Below are 16,491 nucleotides of genomic sequence, written 5' to 3'. Positions count from 1 at the left end.
GCGGTCATTTAGTATTCCAACGTCGTTTAACCAGTGCCTCCCAGGATACTGAAGGTCGTTAACTCAACACAAGAGTTTTCTTCACATAATACCGAAAAACAAGGAACTGAATGTCTTTCTTACATCAAATTCATGTTTTCTTAAGTCGTTAAGTTGTTTTATGTGCTGCGTCTGATAGCGTGGTCAGCTTCGTCATGCAGATTGCATAAACTCAACTGAGCTGGAGCCGCGAAACACAAACCAGTCAGCTGCATACTCTGAAATGAGGCCAACGGCACCCAGGTTTTGGGTGTTAAAACCAGTAAGTGATCTATTCGGCCAAGGCAGTGCCCCAAGCTTTCGGGAGGTTGTAAGCTACGTTTCAATGCACGCAGAGCAAAAAGAGGACAACGCAGAAACTCTAAGCGACAAGCGGAGGACTACATAGAGCATGCTAAGCTCGGTAATGCATCCACCACCGTTTTAACGGTCGTTTCTTCATGCATGCACAGAGGATGTACACCCACCGCACCCGTACACAACAGCTCGGTCGCGGCGGCGCGAACACTCAGCTGACTGTCAGCGCCGCGCCCGCAATACGACGCGGAGGCACGAACAAATGCGGCATAAACGCAACTGTGCGCAAGCTTTTCTTTCAGAACCATCATTCAGGAAAACTGGAATATAATGTGCAAAATCTCTAGGGTTCCAAGGGCCTTTTTGTGCCTACACTTGTTTTTGTGCCTACATATGTCAAGTTTCCCAACCATATATATATATATATATATATATATATATATATATATATATATATATATATATATATATATATATATATATATATATATATATATATATATATATTGATATCTGCATAATATCAACCAGGTTTAAAGGTTTTGGCGTAATCTTTCTTGCGGCGGCTACCATAAGCAGATTAGCCACGAAATGAAAATGCGCTGTGGCTTGAAAGTTACTTTTCAACGTTACGGCATTGGTCAACTTGGCAAACAGTTTTCATCGGTAAGATATTGTGACAGACAAAATGAGCAACAGCATTCGACACCGTGTAATATTGCATTTGAAGCAGCGCTCGGGAGCTGTCAAATGAAAACATGCCTTTTTTCATCAAAAGGCAGTTAGGAACGCCATCTGGCCCTTTACGCGCTGAGTTGTTGTTTTTTTTTTGTTTGTTAAATAACGATCTCATCGCAGGCTTGACTGCAAACATGCTTCTCAGTTGGTGAAACAAACATGCCACCCGGCCCGGTCATGTGTGGAGGATCGCTCATCACAGCCACCGCACAAACAATGTTTGTCGGATCCTCGTGGCACCGTGAAATCGATGCGAGAAATGCACTCACCGAGAAATCGCCACGGGACGCATGGATTCAAGTTCGCAACACCGAGGTCGTTCACCGTTGAATCCAAGGCAGGTCAGGCCTCAGAACCACCTGACCCCATGACCCACTGGATCCACATCGCCATAACAGCGCCATGCTTTTCAAGGTGCCATCACGGTGCGACGATGCCAAACCCATAGTCCAGGTAATTTTTTAAGTCCGGTGGAGAAACAGTAAGATTTTGCTTTTTCTGCAGCCTCTTGTCAATCAAACCACCGAAATTCGCCGAGTTTAGCGCCGTGTTCAGCCGGCGAGCCGGATAAGTTTGCATTCAGTTTTTCCAGTGCTGGCTATGTCGTAATGAAACGTGAAGTTTGTGGCTGCGTAATGGTCACGATTGATCGAGCAAGGGTGTCCACATGCTTCCATTGCCAAATGTATATCGGTAGCGAGGGATATTTTGACAAAGACGGGGCATACAGGAATAGTTTTGAAAAGATGATATTGCGCACTTTTCTGTTACTTTCCGGAAAACCTGTAAGCTGAAAGATGCTAAGCTAACAATAGGGTGACGGCAATAGTGCCGGCCTACACCACATAACTGGTCTCACGTCCTGATCTGGTCCGGTTGGTGAGCACTGATGGCTTTGTGCATGCGTTTACATGAGCCATCGCACACGAAGACAAGCATTTCTGCTATCGTCATTGCACATTTCTATCTCTCGGTCAGATCGCTTCGGTGCCGCGCCACTGCAATCCGAGGCGGTCCAAGTCTATGCTGGCCTCCGCCCACGGTTTTTCTGAGAAATGTTGCAATTTTCGTGGTTGATTCCTTCCTCAGGGAAACAACGCCTGATCAAACAAGTTGTTTGTTCTGTCTGTCTGTCCGTCTGTCGGTCTGTCTGTCTGCCTGCCTTTCTGTCTGTCTGTCTGCCTTTCTGTCTGTCTGTCTGCCTTTCTGTCTGTCTTGTCCGTCTGTCTGTTGGTTTGTCTGCTGCATGCATCGCAAAACAGCCTGTAAAGAACACGGCATGCGCGTGGGTGCAGAATGTGTAAGGATACGAATAGTAGTGCAGGAATGAGGCAATTCAGAACATTGGCTGACCGGTGCAGGTCGGGCCGATGAAGCTACAAGTTTCTTCTTAGCTGACGCAAAAACAAGCACATCCTCCGGGCTCTCTCGTTATGAATGAGTCGGCACTATTATGAAGTAGGCAGACAGCCGACCTTCAGGCCCTGGACGCGCTTGTCAGTGGTCCATGCCGCCAGACATGGACCACTGTTAAGCGCTCGACAGCTCCAACTGTCGAACACCTCTCGTCAGTGTCCGCCGACACAGGAATGCGATTAGCCAGTGCGTGTTCGCCGAACACCGCCAAACTCAGTCAAGCGAAGTTACATAATAGCATGGGCCGCGCCCGGCGGAACGTCAAGGTGAACACGGGCGCCAGGGAAAACAAAGCCGTTCCGGTCAAATCAATTAGGGTCCTGCTGCCTTCGGCTCGACTATAAAAATGACGCGACGTGGAGTCTCACCACTTCCCCGAGAACTCGCCACACACGCACTACAGGTGAGACCATCTGCTATCGGGCTGAACGGAGATCTGAGGTTAAGCACGTTGGCCACAGATTTTGATTTTAGCGTTTCAAAAGGTGTTGTTCTGCATGGATGCAACTTTAAGATGTTTGTGATTTACTTCACCAGCTGTATGCTGCGAATTTTAACGTTAAATGCTTCATTTCGTCCTCATGCTCTGATATTTCAATCGTCGACCATTTACGACGTACGCACGCATTTATGACTGTAGTTATCAGCATCACCCTACCACATACTTTGAAAAAATTTCAGGCTAAATTTGTTTTAGGCTGAAGATGATTCTGGCGTTCTTCAATCAAAAGCCAGTTGCCTCAACTCCTTCACCCACAATTACCCACACCCACTGCTGCCCGGGCTCGAATGTGACACAGCCCCTCCAGAGGTGGCCTCTTGAACGCAACTGACCGCGCTGCGCGCTTCCGCGTCAGGATGAAGCTGACGCTGACGGTGGCGTTGCTGGCCAGCCTGCTGCTGCTGCTGCCGGCCAGCGGCCAGTACCGCCGCGGTCGCTCCTACAGCAGAGGTGGCGGCCGCGGCCGCGGTCTCCGCCGCCTGGCTGCGGCCGGTCTCGTCTTCGGCGCCGGCACACTCTTCGGAGCCGCACTGGCTCGCGGCAGGTGAGAGCGAATCCGCCGCGTGCTGGTCTCCTGGGTCCCCTCCGTGAAGCGCCAAATAGTGTCATGTGAGTACGCTCACAACGTGCCTTCTGGCGGTCTTCCTTCGTGAGGCGCCAAATTGTGTCATGTGAGTACGCCCACAACGTGCCTTCTGACGATCTTGCTTCGTGAGGCGCCAAATTGTGTCATGTGAGTACGCCCACAGCGCGCCTTGTGACGACGTTCCTTCGTGAGGCGCCAAATTGTGTCATGTGAGTGCGCTCACAACGTGCCTTCTGACGATCTTGCTTCGTGAGGCGCCAAATTGTGTCATGTGAGTACGCCCACAGCGCGCCTTGTGACGATGTTCGTTCGTGAGGCGCCAAATTGTGTCATGTGAGTACGCTCGCAACGTGCCTTGTAACGGTTTTCCTCCGTGGGGGGCCGTTTCGAGGCAGGTCAGGAGAAACGGCTCCTCCTGCAGGGACTCGGGCTCAGTGTGATGCTGATGCAGAACGGTTATAAGCGTCAGTCCAGAGCAGGTGTTTGTGTTTCCTCGGCGTCGGCACAGCGTGAAGGAGCGTGAGTCCCGTAACGGTCCACCAGGTCTCACTGTGCTGGGGATAGTCGTGTTCCTGTCTGGGAAACAGTGAAAGAAGCAATGCAGTCTCAGCGCGAGTAACGGTTGTCTGAGGTAGAAACACAAACAGGCCGTGAGATGTCAGTCAAATCGCCGTCTGGGCCCGATCACCAGCTGTTCCCAGTTTGGTACATCCAGTGGTACACCGAGCTGAACAGCTAATCACCTCGCCACGCCTGGCCATGAGGGCGCTCATTGCCCCGCCGCTCATGTCTGCCTACCCCAGACGCGACGTCTCCGAGAATGAGGAGATCGCGGAGGAGATGGAGCTGTTCAACATGATCAACCGGATGGACACGGAGCGCTGCATGGAGAAGTGGGTGTGCGACATGATGGCCCGCAAGGAGGACCAGCTGGCTGAGGAGGAGCGGGACATCGCCGACCTCCTCATGTACGTGTCCAACGGCAACGGCTGTGAGCAAGGCCTCTTCTGTCGTGAGAGAATCATCGATCTCGCTTACTTACCGTATCCACCGGGATGATGTGGCAGCTGCGCTACACTGTGAAAGCACTTCGATTTTTCCAAACCATGCATGGGTTTATCATTTTTATATTTTGTTGATTCCTTTGATGGGAGATCGCTTATGCGTCACATGCGTCATTTATCAGCTTTCTGACGTTGAACATGCTTTTTACCACGGGTAGGCAGACTCCAATGAATAAAACTCTTGTTTTCTGTTGCAAACCTCTCTGAGACGACCATGGCTACCTCTGCATGCTCCATAGCTCATCTGACCCATGACTGCGGCAAGACGACTCTCATCTAACCCTTAGTCCATGAGGGAGGTGCTCTAATCCAGCGCGTGGCCCCTGTAACGCGGCTTTTCCACCTGACCCTCGTGACCTCTCTCATCTGACCCCTGCCTGGGTAAGTTGGAGGGTCTCCCCTAACCTTGACCCCTGCCGGAGTCAGGGGCCAGGGCTGGGCTGTTCCGCTCAACTGAGCCATACCCCTACAGTCCGCTACCTCTCCCACCTGACATGTGACCCACCAGAGAGGCCCCACACTCCCCCCCCCCCCTGCCCGCAGGGAGGACGCGCTGGCGGGCCGGGCGGGTGAGCCCGGCTCCGCCCGCGGCGTGTACCTGGCGGCGGCGGTGCGCGGCCTGCGCAGCGGCGGCGACCGACGCGCCTGCCAGCTGCCCAGCTGCCCGGCCGAGCCGCAGCAGCTGCTGGTCCGGCTGCGCGCCGCCGAGGAGCAGCGGGACGACTGAGCGCCGGCGCAGCGGGCCAGCCGACCGGCGATCAGCCGATGAACTCCAGGGGAGGCGCTGAGGCTGGTCGAGAGGACGCCCTGGATCATGACCTTGATCACCGTATCACTCGCGACTCTGTCTGGTCAGAATAGCTTAGTGCGGAGATCTTTCCTCTTGCGATGGCACCTGCTGGTGAAGAAACGTGCCAGCCACATGCAATGCAACAATATGGATATGGCAATAGCTAAAGATGCATTTAGGGCTTGCACGGCATTTTTGTCTTAGATGTAGTCATTGACCAGCAGTGATAATCATACCTGTAATCGGTCTCGCATTTGAAACAAATACATACGTCATACAGAAGAAGCTTGTAAGTGTATGGCTGCCGACTGAACCGAAGAGGGTTAGATTCATAAAAGCGATTGCTAGTTAACGAAACTGGTTAGGAAAACTGAGTATGCGTGTTTCCAAGCTCTGAAACAGATAAGCAAAAATAAAAATACCATCATAATCATTATGAAAGGCGTCGTCAAAGGAAAAACACACGTATTGAGTGAAGTAGATTTACAAAACGGGGATTCTTTTTACAATCATGACGTGTTTTCTAAGACTCAGCACTCTTAGTATTGAGCCCTTTACGTGCACCACGCTGTTGCACATGCGGAGCAAGGATGTTGTACGTTTCACGCAATATGCCAGACCATTTTCACAAAATTTGGGTGACCCAGCTTGTGCCTAAATATGCCAGAAAACTTTATCACTGGCTGTAACGTGGCGTGACATAACCTAACAGCACGGAGATCAACGAAAGCTTCGAAGCATATCAGCGGACATTGACAGTCTTTCTGGACCAGTTCCAGCTTAGGATCCGCTGAGAGGTGATTGCAAGAAGACCGGTTTGACTGCCCAGGCCCGCGCATCGATAGGTTACCTGCCCTCATGGTCAGATTCTCTGTCTACAACGTGAAATGTTAAGCCGTCTGATGTCCTTCAGCGCGATGGGATCCCATGACTACAAGGAAGACACGCGGGCGATACGATAATTACGCCGAAAAGCACTATCTGCTCCGGTCGCCGCGTCAAGAGCTTCCCGAAAGGACCCAAGGTAACAGGTGTGTTGTGCCTCTCGAATACATTGCGTGCGCGTTTTAACCGTTAAAAATATAGTTGTCGAACTGTTGAACTGTAGATCTGTGTTGTTATACGATACGTTGGGAAGGTTACCAGTATCATGGGTGAATGCCTAGCCATTAATTTCGCTGACAGAAATTGCGAGGCACGCTACCCATTTTTGCGAACTGCCCATTTAAAGGCATTACGGTGCGTGGCTTAGTAGGGAAAGTAATCACTACCGGACTGTAATCTGTTAATCTTAGAGAAAAGCAAACATTTAAGCATGATCAAACGCATTGGAAAAAGTTAAGAAATATTTATAACTACACCATCTTAGTATTTGGCCCCATGCACATCAAAGCAATTAAACACTAGAAGTATTATGATCGCCTTTTTCGCCCCATTCCGTGGAAGACGGCTCAGTGGTACCAGTGCTCAGACTGCATTGCATCGTGACCATTAGTCATTCACCCGGCTTCAAATGTATGTTGGATAGGGTTGGACAAATGTATTTCGATAGCCCACAAACACGTCATTAAGTACGCAACATAAACAAAGAGGAACGCTCAGTACGTTGGTCACGCATGTCAATTACGAGCAGGAGTACCAGAGGTATTAGAAGCCTAAGCGTCATGGCGACCGGGGTCGGCATAGTTGTCAGGAGCTGGGACGTGGTGACTGTCCGGAGTCGAAGTGCTGTGTCCGGCGTGACCTCGAGACCTCACGCGGACGGCAGCTGGCGCCTGATAACCGGCGGGAGCAGGAGAGCTGTAGCTGGTGGGAGCTGGGGTGCTGTAGCTGGCGGAAGCCGGGGCGCTGTAGCCGGCGGGAGCCAGAGTGCTGTAAGAAGCAGAGGCAGGGGTGCTGTAGCTGGCGGAAGCCGGGACGCTGTAGCCGGCGGGAGCCGAGGTACTGTAGCCGGCGGGAGCCAGAGTGTTGTAAGAAGCAGAGGCAGGGGTGCTGTAGCTGGTGGGAGCCAGGGTGCTGTAGCCGGCGGGAGCCGAAGTACTGTAGCCAACGGAAGCCGGAGTGTTGTAAGAAGCAGAAGCCGGGGTGTCGTAGCTGGCAGAAACCAGGGAGCTGTGGCCGGCGGTAGCCCGGGAGTTGTAGCCGATGAGAATCGGGGTACTGTAGCTGACTGGAGTCGGGGTGCTGTAGCCGGGGAAAGTCGTGGTGCTGTAGCCGGCAGGAGGTAGGGTGCTGTAGCCGGCGGGAGCCGGGGTGCTGTAGCTGGCGGGAGGTAGGGTGCTGTAGCCGGCGGGAGCCGGGGTGCTGTAGCCGGCGGGAGCTAGGGTGCTGTAGCCGGCGGGAGCTAGGATGCTGTAGCCGGTGGGAGCTAGGGTGCTGTAGCTGGAGGTAGCCGAAGTACTGCAGTCGGAGGAAACCGAGGTGCTATATCTGGCAGCAGCAGGCGTACTGTAGCTGGTGGGAGCCGGAGCCCTGTAGCTAGAACGAACCGAGCTTCTGTAGCTAGCGGGGACCGAGCTGATGTAACTGGTAGAAGTTCGGGTGCTGTGACTAGCGGGAACTGGCGTGCTGTAGCGAGCGATACGTCCGTGCTTGAAGCCGTTGGAACCTGGGGCATTGTAGCTGCGTACCTGGGCTACCTGGACTACGGTGGCTAACGGGAGCTGGGCTGCTGTAGCTAGCGGGATATTCATGCTTGAAGCCTGTGGAAGCTGGGGAACTATAGACTGAAGAAGCTGGCCTGCTGTAGCCAGCGGGAGTTGGGCCACTGTAGCTAGCGGGAGCTGGGGCACTAGCTAGTGAGACGTCCATGCTCGAAGCCCTTGGAAACTATGGCACTGTAGCTTGAAGGGTCTGAGCTACTGTACCTAGCGGAAGCTAGGCCGTTGTAGCTAACAGGAGCGGTGCCGCTGTGACTGGCGGGAGCAGAGCCGCTGTACCTAGCGGGAGCTGGGCCGCTGTAGCCAGCGGGAGTTGGGCCGCTGTAGCCAACAGGAGCAGGGCCCTTGTAGCTAGCGGGAGCTGGGTCGCTGTAGCTAGCGGAAGCTAGGCCGCTGTAGCCGGCGGGAGCTGGGCCGCCGTAGCCAACAGGAGCAGGGCTGCTGTAACTAGCGGGAGCTGAGCCGCTGTAGCTAGTGGAAGCTAGGCCGCTATAGCTAACGGAAGGTGGAACACTGTAGGTAGCCGGGGCTACGCCGCTGTGGCTAGCGGAAGCTGGGCCGCTATAGCCAACGGAAGGTGGGACACTGTAGGTAGCCGGGGCTACGCCGCTGTGGCAAGCGGAAGCTAGGCCGCTATAGCGGGGCTACGCCGCTGTGGCTAGCGGAAGCTAGGCCGCTATAGCCAACGGAAGGTGGGACACTGTAGGTAGCCGGAGCTACGCCGCTGTGGCTAGTGGAAGGTAGGCCGCTGTAGCTAACGGAAGGTGGGACACTATAGCTAGCGGGAGCTTGGCTGCTGTAGCCAACAGGAGCTGGGCCGCTGTAGCCAGTGGAAGCTAGGCCACTGTAGCTGGCGGGGGACGGGCCGCCGTAGCTAGCGGGACGTCTATGTTTGAAGCTGTTGGAAACTGGGGCATTATAGGTTGAAGGAGCCGCACTACTGTAGCTAGCAGGAGCTGTGGTGCTGTAGCCAGCGGAACGTTTATGCTTCACACTAAGGGAAGCTGTGGCACTGCAGCGGGGAGGAAGTGACCTGCTATATCTAGCGGGAGCTGGGCCGCTGTAGCTAGCGAGATCTAGGCCTGAGTAGGTGGCATCAGCTGGGCCGCTGTAGGTGACGACAGCTGGGCCGCTGTAGGTGGCGGTAGCGGCCTTATTGTGGCGGGCAGGAGCTGGAGCCTCGTAACTGGACGCCGCCGGGCCGTGCGCCCCCTCGCCCTGGTACACCTGAGGCACCACGGGCAGCGGGTACTGAGTCGGCACCGGTGTCGACAGGATGTCGCTGTTGGGCCGGTAGCCGTTCTCGTCGGCCACGAAGTCCACCTTCACCGGCTGGCCGTAGTCGTCGGTGTAGCTCCAGCTGCCCTGGTGGACGTAGCCGCCGGCGGGCTGGCCGTGCTCACCGGCGCCGTAGCCGGGTCGGGGGCTGCCGTTCTCGGCACGGTAGATGCCGTTCTCCGTCTGGAAGCTCGACTGGTACGAGCCGTCGCCCGGCTGCACGTGCTCCTGGCTGACGATGGCGTAGTGGGCGTAGCGGCCGTGCTCGCCGGCCGTGTGGGCGGCCGGCGGTTGGTGTGGGTCGGCGAGGGCCGAGCCCTCGGCACGGACCAGCGCGGCCAGACAGGCGGCCACCAGCTGTCCGAGGAGACACACGGCGTGGGAACGAGCATTGCCCGCTATCGGAACATGGCTTGGCAACTGAAGAAAGGCGGGCCTTGCAGCTTTGATGTTGCTTTTGTTCAAGCGTTGTAAAGACCGGCATGTGTACAAAATGCGCGTCTCAAGTGACGTCTACTTAAAAGCGCTAGTGCGTGATGTTCTTTCGGCTGATTTGAAGATAGTAACAGCCATCCGCGTTTGTTTACCAATACCGCGTCATGCCAGGAATGACGCACACACAGCAGCTATGGATTTCAGTTCGATGCCATGTTTCGTCACATTTTTAGGGGAATCTCACCACCTGTAAATATGACATGTCGCAGCATAAATGCGCAGAAGCACAACGCGTGACAAAAAGAGGGACTGGACAAAATATGCTTGGATGTGTCATGACTTGCTCACGGCGATCATTACATCATAAGTGGACGCACTCACCAGGTACATTGTTGTTCTCCTGTCGGCTGTTGGGCAGTGGTACCGGACACGTTCCGTGGCAAGCATTTATACGGCACACCGCGGGAGCTGTCCAGACGTGACGATCCCACCCTAGTGGTCAGAGAGTCGCCGCCGTCACCAGGGTCCGAAGCAGCCGCCGGCAAACCGCAGTGTCACAACGCCCAGACATTGGATTCGGACAGTCGGAAAGTTAGTGGCGCCAGGCCGGTGTGAGCCACTTCATCGGCGCTGCCCTCCTGCACTGTGACCTGCAAAACGGCATAGGAAGTCGGCAGGACCTGCTGTTCAGCCGGTACCATAGGCAGTGGTCAGGAACACGGCTGTGTACACTGTAGAAAAAAATCCTGAGCTGTCACGATGGACCTCACAACGGCATGCTTGCCCTAGCTTGCAGGGGGGTGGTGTGTTAGTACGTTTGTTGGCACAGTGTGAACAAGGTTGGACAATATTCTTCAACTGGAGAATCTGGTCCAAAAGAACCTGGCCATGCGAACATCTGCTACATCTTTGCACATCGTCCATTACGACGTGTCAATCCAGCCGTTAGTTCTGATTCTCCGCTGCTCTTCGCCATTTGAAAGTCAGCGTGCGCTGTAATGTGTTCGAAGTCAGTCATATTGAGTTACTGTCAACGCTATGCATTGTGTCTCACATGGGACTCACTGCTTCTTTTTGGGTAGATTCTCATGTGCAGATATATTGCCTCAAAAATGAATAATGGTGCTCTACTTCCTGTGCCTGGGAACTCATTCCTGGTGCACACCAGGTGCACGCCTGGTGCACACGTTCAGGCATCTGCAACGAGCATGGCGGCTCTGGAAAGTATTCTACCATTGGAATCAGTTTATATTGATAAGACAGTAGTCTTAGCCTTATTCCTCGGAAAAACCAAGAGAATGGAGATATAGTTAGGTTGATATTTCGGCAGCACGCCTTTCTCGAAACAATAGCAGGAGTGAATTCAAAACTACCTGGCGATGATTCTACTTTATCTTTTTTTTGGAAAGAGCAAGCCAGAGATTTTACAGGACAACATTCCGGGAATTAAACAAAGAGCGAGTGCCAGCCATTACCAAGATATAGTGTCTATCTAAGAGTTAGAATGCCCGGACATACGTGTACATGCAAACGAATTCAAGCAAGTAGGCGTCACGCATCACGCTTCATTCGAACATGCAAGCGAGTTGGGGGAAACAGGCATCACACATCACGCACCAATTATGCATGCAAGCAATTTCGATTAAACAGGCATCGTACGTGACACGTCAGACATCACTTATACAAGTAAATGATTTTATGCTAGCACACATCACACATAGAGGCACATATCGCGTCCGCATAATTTGCCATGATGAGCCCCGTATGTTAAGATTTAATCGCCGACTTTATAAGAACGGATTCGCTTATGTTCCTGCCTGGGTGGTCGTGTGCTCTGTAGATGACTTTGAGCTGTAAAAGGGGCATAGGGTCCATATTTCCCTCGATATCAGCCTGAGCGTGTTTTGCCAAAAAATGGTCGCCGAAGGGGTGTTTCCTGTTTTGTCTTTAGCGACTCGAAGGTGTCCATTATATCTGAAACGAATAGGGTGCATGGACTCCTCGACATAGACTATGGATGTTTTTCACACAGTTTACACTTGATTTCGTATACCACGTTTTTTTTGCGCGCAAACCCCCTTAAACCTATAACTGCATAAATGACATCTGTTGCCAGCCAGGCATTTGGGCTTCAAGATGGAAGGTTTCGCCAGAGAGTTTTGAAGCTTGCTGTCGTTGTTTCCAAGCCATGCGCACGGGCAGTTTTGATTTTTTAACAGTGTGTTTGATTTTCCAGAGCGAATGCTCATCTATGTAAGGCAACGTTAAGAATCCGTCTTCCGATAGGACGTGTTCCCGCATCCTACCACCCACCCCCTCACGCGTTCTAGACTTTTACCTCTTCCAACATTCTGCCTACACTAATGCTAATGCTCATGAATAACCAGCATCAAAATCGAGCTTTTACGATGGAACAATACAGGGGGCGGAACGGGGGTCCCATATTTGGATACGCTAGCGACGGCGTAAAGGAGCAACAACCACACAACGTTAGAAACGTAGAAAATCTGCGCATCCAATTTCCGCCGAGCACAGCATGATTCGTAACATGTTCCATAGGTCCCTTAACAACTCATCAAGCTGTGAAAAAGAAAGAAAGAGCATAAACAAAGTATGGGCTTTGCTGTTGCGCAACGGATATTCTCCCCAACTTTTAGTTAGAATGTTGGAATACGTAAAGCAGTCTAGAGCTCGTGGGGTGATGGGTGGTAGAAGGCAGGAACACGTCCTATTGGAAGACAGATTCTTAACGCTACCTTACAAATATGAGCATGTGCTTTGGAAAATCAAACACATTGTTAAAAAATCAAAACTGCGCGTGCGCATAGCTTGGAAAAATGACAAGCTTCAAAACTCTCTGGCGAAGCCTTCCATCTTGAAGCCCAAATGCTTGGGAGGCAACATATGTCATTTATACAGTTCTGAATCTCAAGGGGTTTGCACCCAAAAAACGTGGGTTACGAAGTCAAGTATAACCTGTGTGAAAAAATCCATAGTCTATGTCTGGGAGTCTATGCACCCTATTCGTTCGGGATACAACGAACACCTGCGAGATGCTGAAAACAAAACAGGGAGCACCCCCTTCGGCGACCATTTTTTTGGGCAAAAACCGCTCAGGCTGAAATCGAGGGAAGTATGGACCCTATGCCCCTTTTACAGCTCAAAGTCATCTACAGAGCACAAGACCACCCAAACCGGAAAATAAGTGAATCTATTCTTAAAAATTCGGCAACTAAATCTTGACATACGGGGCTCATCATGGCCAATTCTACGAACGTGATATGCGGCTCTATGTGTGATGTGTGCTAGCTTAAAATTCTTTACATGTGTAAGTAATGCCTGACGCGTCACGTGCGATGCCTGTTTAATAGAAATCGTTTGCATGCATAATTGGTGTGTGATGTGTGATGCCTGTTTCCTTCAATTCGCTTGCATGTTCGAATAAAGCGTGATGCGTGATGCCTATTCGCTTGAATTCGTTTGCATGCACACGTATGTCCGGGCATTCTCATCCTTAGGTAGGCACCGTATATTGGTAATGACTGGCAATTACTCTTTGTTTTCTCCCTTGAATGCTGGTGTCCTGTAAAAACTCTGGATTTCTCTTAAAAAGCTTTAAAAATTGGGTGGGGTCATAGGCAGGCAATTCTAAATTCTCTTTTCCTATTGTTTGGAGAAAAGAATGTTGCCGAGATATCAGCCTAACCACATTCCCATTCTCTTGGTTTTTCCGAGGAATAAGGCTAATGTTACTGCCTTATCTGTGTGACTAATGTTTCTTGCTAATACACTGAACAACTTAAGTTTATATTAATTAAAGATTTCAGATTTATCTCAGGGTAAGGTCTAATTAAACAAAGCCGCAGGAAGCTAATATATCGATCATGCTGGTTATTTGACACTTTTTTGGAACTCTGATTGCATTTCTCGTGCATAGATGTGCCAAATTGTTCGCATCCTGGTGGCCAAAAAGAATGCATGGACACGTCGACTGGGTAATGCGGCTTTGAAATATTCGCGCACACATCTGATCTTGCGCTGAAAGATCAAGAATTTGGGGCTCGCGTCGTACCTAGATCAACGAATGCGGCCACAATTTGCAATTCGCTGGGACCGGTTGTACCAGTAGAGCTACCTCACCGTGCGCTCCAATCTCAGAGATAACGCTCTTTCTTTACATTGCGCCGCCGTGCAGCCAAGGGTGGTCGGCCGGTGATGCACATTGACCTGCTAATCAGGTCCGTGTTTGCATTAGTTGTGAAGCCGATGATAACAGTGAGCATGGCCAGGGCGACGCCAGCTGTTAAAAATCGCATAGCACACATTTGTTAAATAAGGGTGCTGAGAGGAAGTCTTTTGATAACGTTGCAGTACAGTCAAAGGCGAAGAATATAAAAATACGGTGCGCTCTGTAAGCATCTGCAGCGAGTAAAGGAAGTCTGTAAGGTGTAAGGTGCGAGTAAGAAGGTCTGTATTGGTAAAACCGATTGCTCTCATGCAATTCAGAATCACGTCTTTGCATTAGTGGCTGAGTCTTTGCCTGTTTATGGTGAAGCCTGACTATATAATTGTAGTCATTGTTGCCAATCGAGACATGCTATCTTTATCGAATCCTCGTTTTCCTGCCTGACTGCAGCTCACCATTGCCATCATTCACAAATCCCTCTTCGTATGCTCAAATATATCAATTTTATTGAGGAGAGGCACGTTTGGTCAGTGCAAGCATAACGAGTTATAATTAATCGATGCTGCACTTTGGATAATCCATGATGTAGTGATTGCCAATATAAGCATTGTTATAGTACAAAATAGTTTGTTGGTGGCATCATTTGCCCTCTTGTTGTGAAGTGCAAGCCAATGCCTTTTAATGTTTTTAAGAAAATAATAACAAGAAGTCCTTATCAATATATTCTAAACGTGTGCCAAAGCCAGCCATTTTGCCATCAATATCTGTCTAAGACCATACCGTTTCTTGAAGCCACCTTTGACTTGCATGCGAGCTGAAAATTAGCAGCGTTTATGCGAGTCCTGCCGAGCACTCTTCACGCACGGAAAACCTCCAGTCTCCCAGTAGACATCTATCAGCCAAAGCTCAGCTTGTGTCACTAGCCGCTTGAGCTGACTCCATGCTGAATGCTTGGCAGCAGTCAACAGACTGAACCAGGTGATGGCACAGACCCATTCAAACATCCGGTAAACTCGGCTCAATACGTCTATCCAAGGAGTTAACTGGCTAATATCCCCACGTGCGACTGCCGCGGTACAGGATCGCTCCAACAGCACACGCATCGCGCATCGGTTCGGGCTTCTCAGGAGTACAACCAGCTTTGTCTGCCATGCACGATCCTTCAGAAACCCTGAACCACCTAGTCCTGAACAGCCAGTCGGCGATCATCAGCCCACCGCGGCACTGTCATACGCCGTCGTTTGCCCAATGTTTTGTGCACGGCCGCGTGACAGACTGAGATGTACTACTCGACTAACAGCCTGTGTTACCGACGTAGCAGTGACATTCTCCCGCGGCTTCTACCTACCCCACGCTTTTTGGCTCATATCTCGAATGTTCAAAAGATCTGGCCTGTTATTCTTTAGGAAGCTCTCCAGCCATCCTCTCCTGTTATAAGCGTGCCATTTGTACCGTGCCACGAAGCCCGTATTGATGGCTCCAAGAAGAACGGACACGGACACGTCAACTGATCAACGAACCTTTGAAACGCCGGCACGCGTATCTGTTTTAGTGACGGAGATAGAGCTTATGATGGTTCTTATTGCGCCAAGGTCAACGGATACGACCACTGCCCGCACATCGACGTCGAAAGGGACCGCTGATTTTGGGAGGCCGTGCTGTACCGCGAGCGCCACACCACCGTGCGCTGTTGTATCAAGGATAAGACCCTTACTATGCATGGTACAGCCTGACATTCGCTGACAAATAGTCGCCGACATGCTAGCTGCTTGCAAGCAGATCAGATCTGGCACCCGTAAGTGAGCGGTACGCCATCAGCCCTTAAAACTGGCTAAAAAACCGTGCCATTACATTGGCCAATTGTGTGAGAGAAGTATTTCATGTCGTAACCATGCGCACCAGCTATAAAATGTCCATCAGCTCCTGACCCATTTGAGGACATTCGTCCAATATTGTGGCCGTCCTGGCTCTCGGTCGTGGGGAGTCTGACATACCATTCCTTGAGTGAACTTTCTGGTTTTCACCTTCCGTCCCATCCGGCGCTTTGCCAAAGACGCCTGTCTGCATTGCCCTGCTTTTTTGCATCACCCACACGATGGCAGCTGACAACCTTTTCATCTGGCAGCGCCTCCCTCGTCACACCCATGCTGGTCAGGAGTGGTATTATTGGCTGATCAGTCAGGTCGGTTTTCACAGTGTGTGTTCGTCCAGGCTAAAAAATATATTTCGCTTTAACTCACCTTTAACTAATGTATAAAACAAGCAAGAGGACACGCAGGAGAACAGATCGACGTGTTGATGCTATAGCTACCAGATGTGAGTAGAAGCACCATAGACATCAGAAGCCTGAGCCTCATTGCTACCGGAGCCAGCATAGCTCTCAGTTGATGGGACGTGGTAGGAGGTGGGAGCCGTGGTGCTGTAATGCCTGGCCGGAGCCGGTGTGCTGTGTGGAGCGGGAGCTGTGGTGCTGTAGCTGGCCGGAGTTGGTGTGCTGTAG

At 51.4% G+C, this 16,491-nt stretch overlaps 2 protein-coding genes across 2 annotated transcripts in view; one reads left to right on the top strand and one right to left on the bottom strand.

Annotated features, from left to right (window-relative positions):
- Positions 1–2,828: 2,828 nt before the first annotated feature.
- LOC119094113 (uncharacterized) lies at positions 2,829–8,089 on the top strand. The gene is made up of 5 exons (XM_037217188.1): positions 2,829–2,893; positions 3,348–3,536; positions 4,382–4,546; positions 5,186–5,220; positions 8,055–8,089. The coding sequence occupies exons 2-5, from the start codon at positions 3,349–3,351 to the stop codon at positions 8,087–8,089; spliced, it is 423 nt and encodes a 140-aa protein (XP_037073083.1). The 5' UTR covers positions 2,829–2,893; position 3,348.
- An 839-nt stretch (positions 8,090–8,928) lies between these two features.
- LOC119094112 (skin secretory protein xP2-like) overlaps positions 8,929–16,491 on the bottom strand; it is a 22,517-nt gene continuing 14,954 nt past the window's right edge. Inside the window, exons 5-6 of the mRNA XM_037217187.1 lie at positions 9,280–9,727; positions 8,929–8,942 (exon numbers count right to left, since the gene is read on the bottom strand). Of these exons, the coding sequence (XP_037073082.1) occupies positions 8,929–8,942; positions 9,280–9,727 (462 nt within the window). The remainder of the gene's footprint in view (positions 8,943–9,279; positions 9,728–16,491) is intronic.

The sequence above is a fragment of the Pollicipes pollicipes genome, unplaced genomic scaffold, assembly GCF_011947565.3.
Source record: "Pollicipes pollicipes isolate AB1234 unplaced genomic scaffold, Ppol_2.1 Scaffold_4002;HRSCAF=4701_pilon_pilon_pilon, whole genome shotgun sequence".
NCBI lineage: Eukaryota > Metazoa > Arthropoda > Thecostraca > Pollicipedomorpha > Pollicipedidae > Pollicipes > Pollicipes pollicipes.
This window is presented reverse-complemented; position numbering and strand designations above follow the sequence as displayed.

What these genes read in the sequence shown, in the direction of transcription:
- LOC119094113 (XM_037217188.1), top strand. Translation starts at nt 3,349, where the DNA reads ATGAAGCTGACGCTGACGGTGGCGTTGCTGGCCAGCCTGCTGCTGCTG. An exon ending in GCCGCACTGGCTCGCGGCAG is followed by an intron (nt 3,537 to 4,381) that starts GTGAGAGCGAAT and finishes TGCCTACCCCAG; the next exon opens with ACGCGACGTCTCCGAGAATG. An exon ending in GACATCGCCGACCTCCTCAT is followed by an intron (nt 4,547 to 5,185) that starts GTACGTGTCCAA and finishes CCCTGCCCGCAG; the next exon opens with GGAGGACGCGCTGGCGGGCC.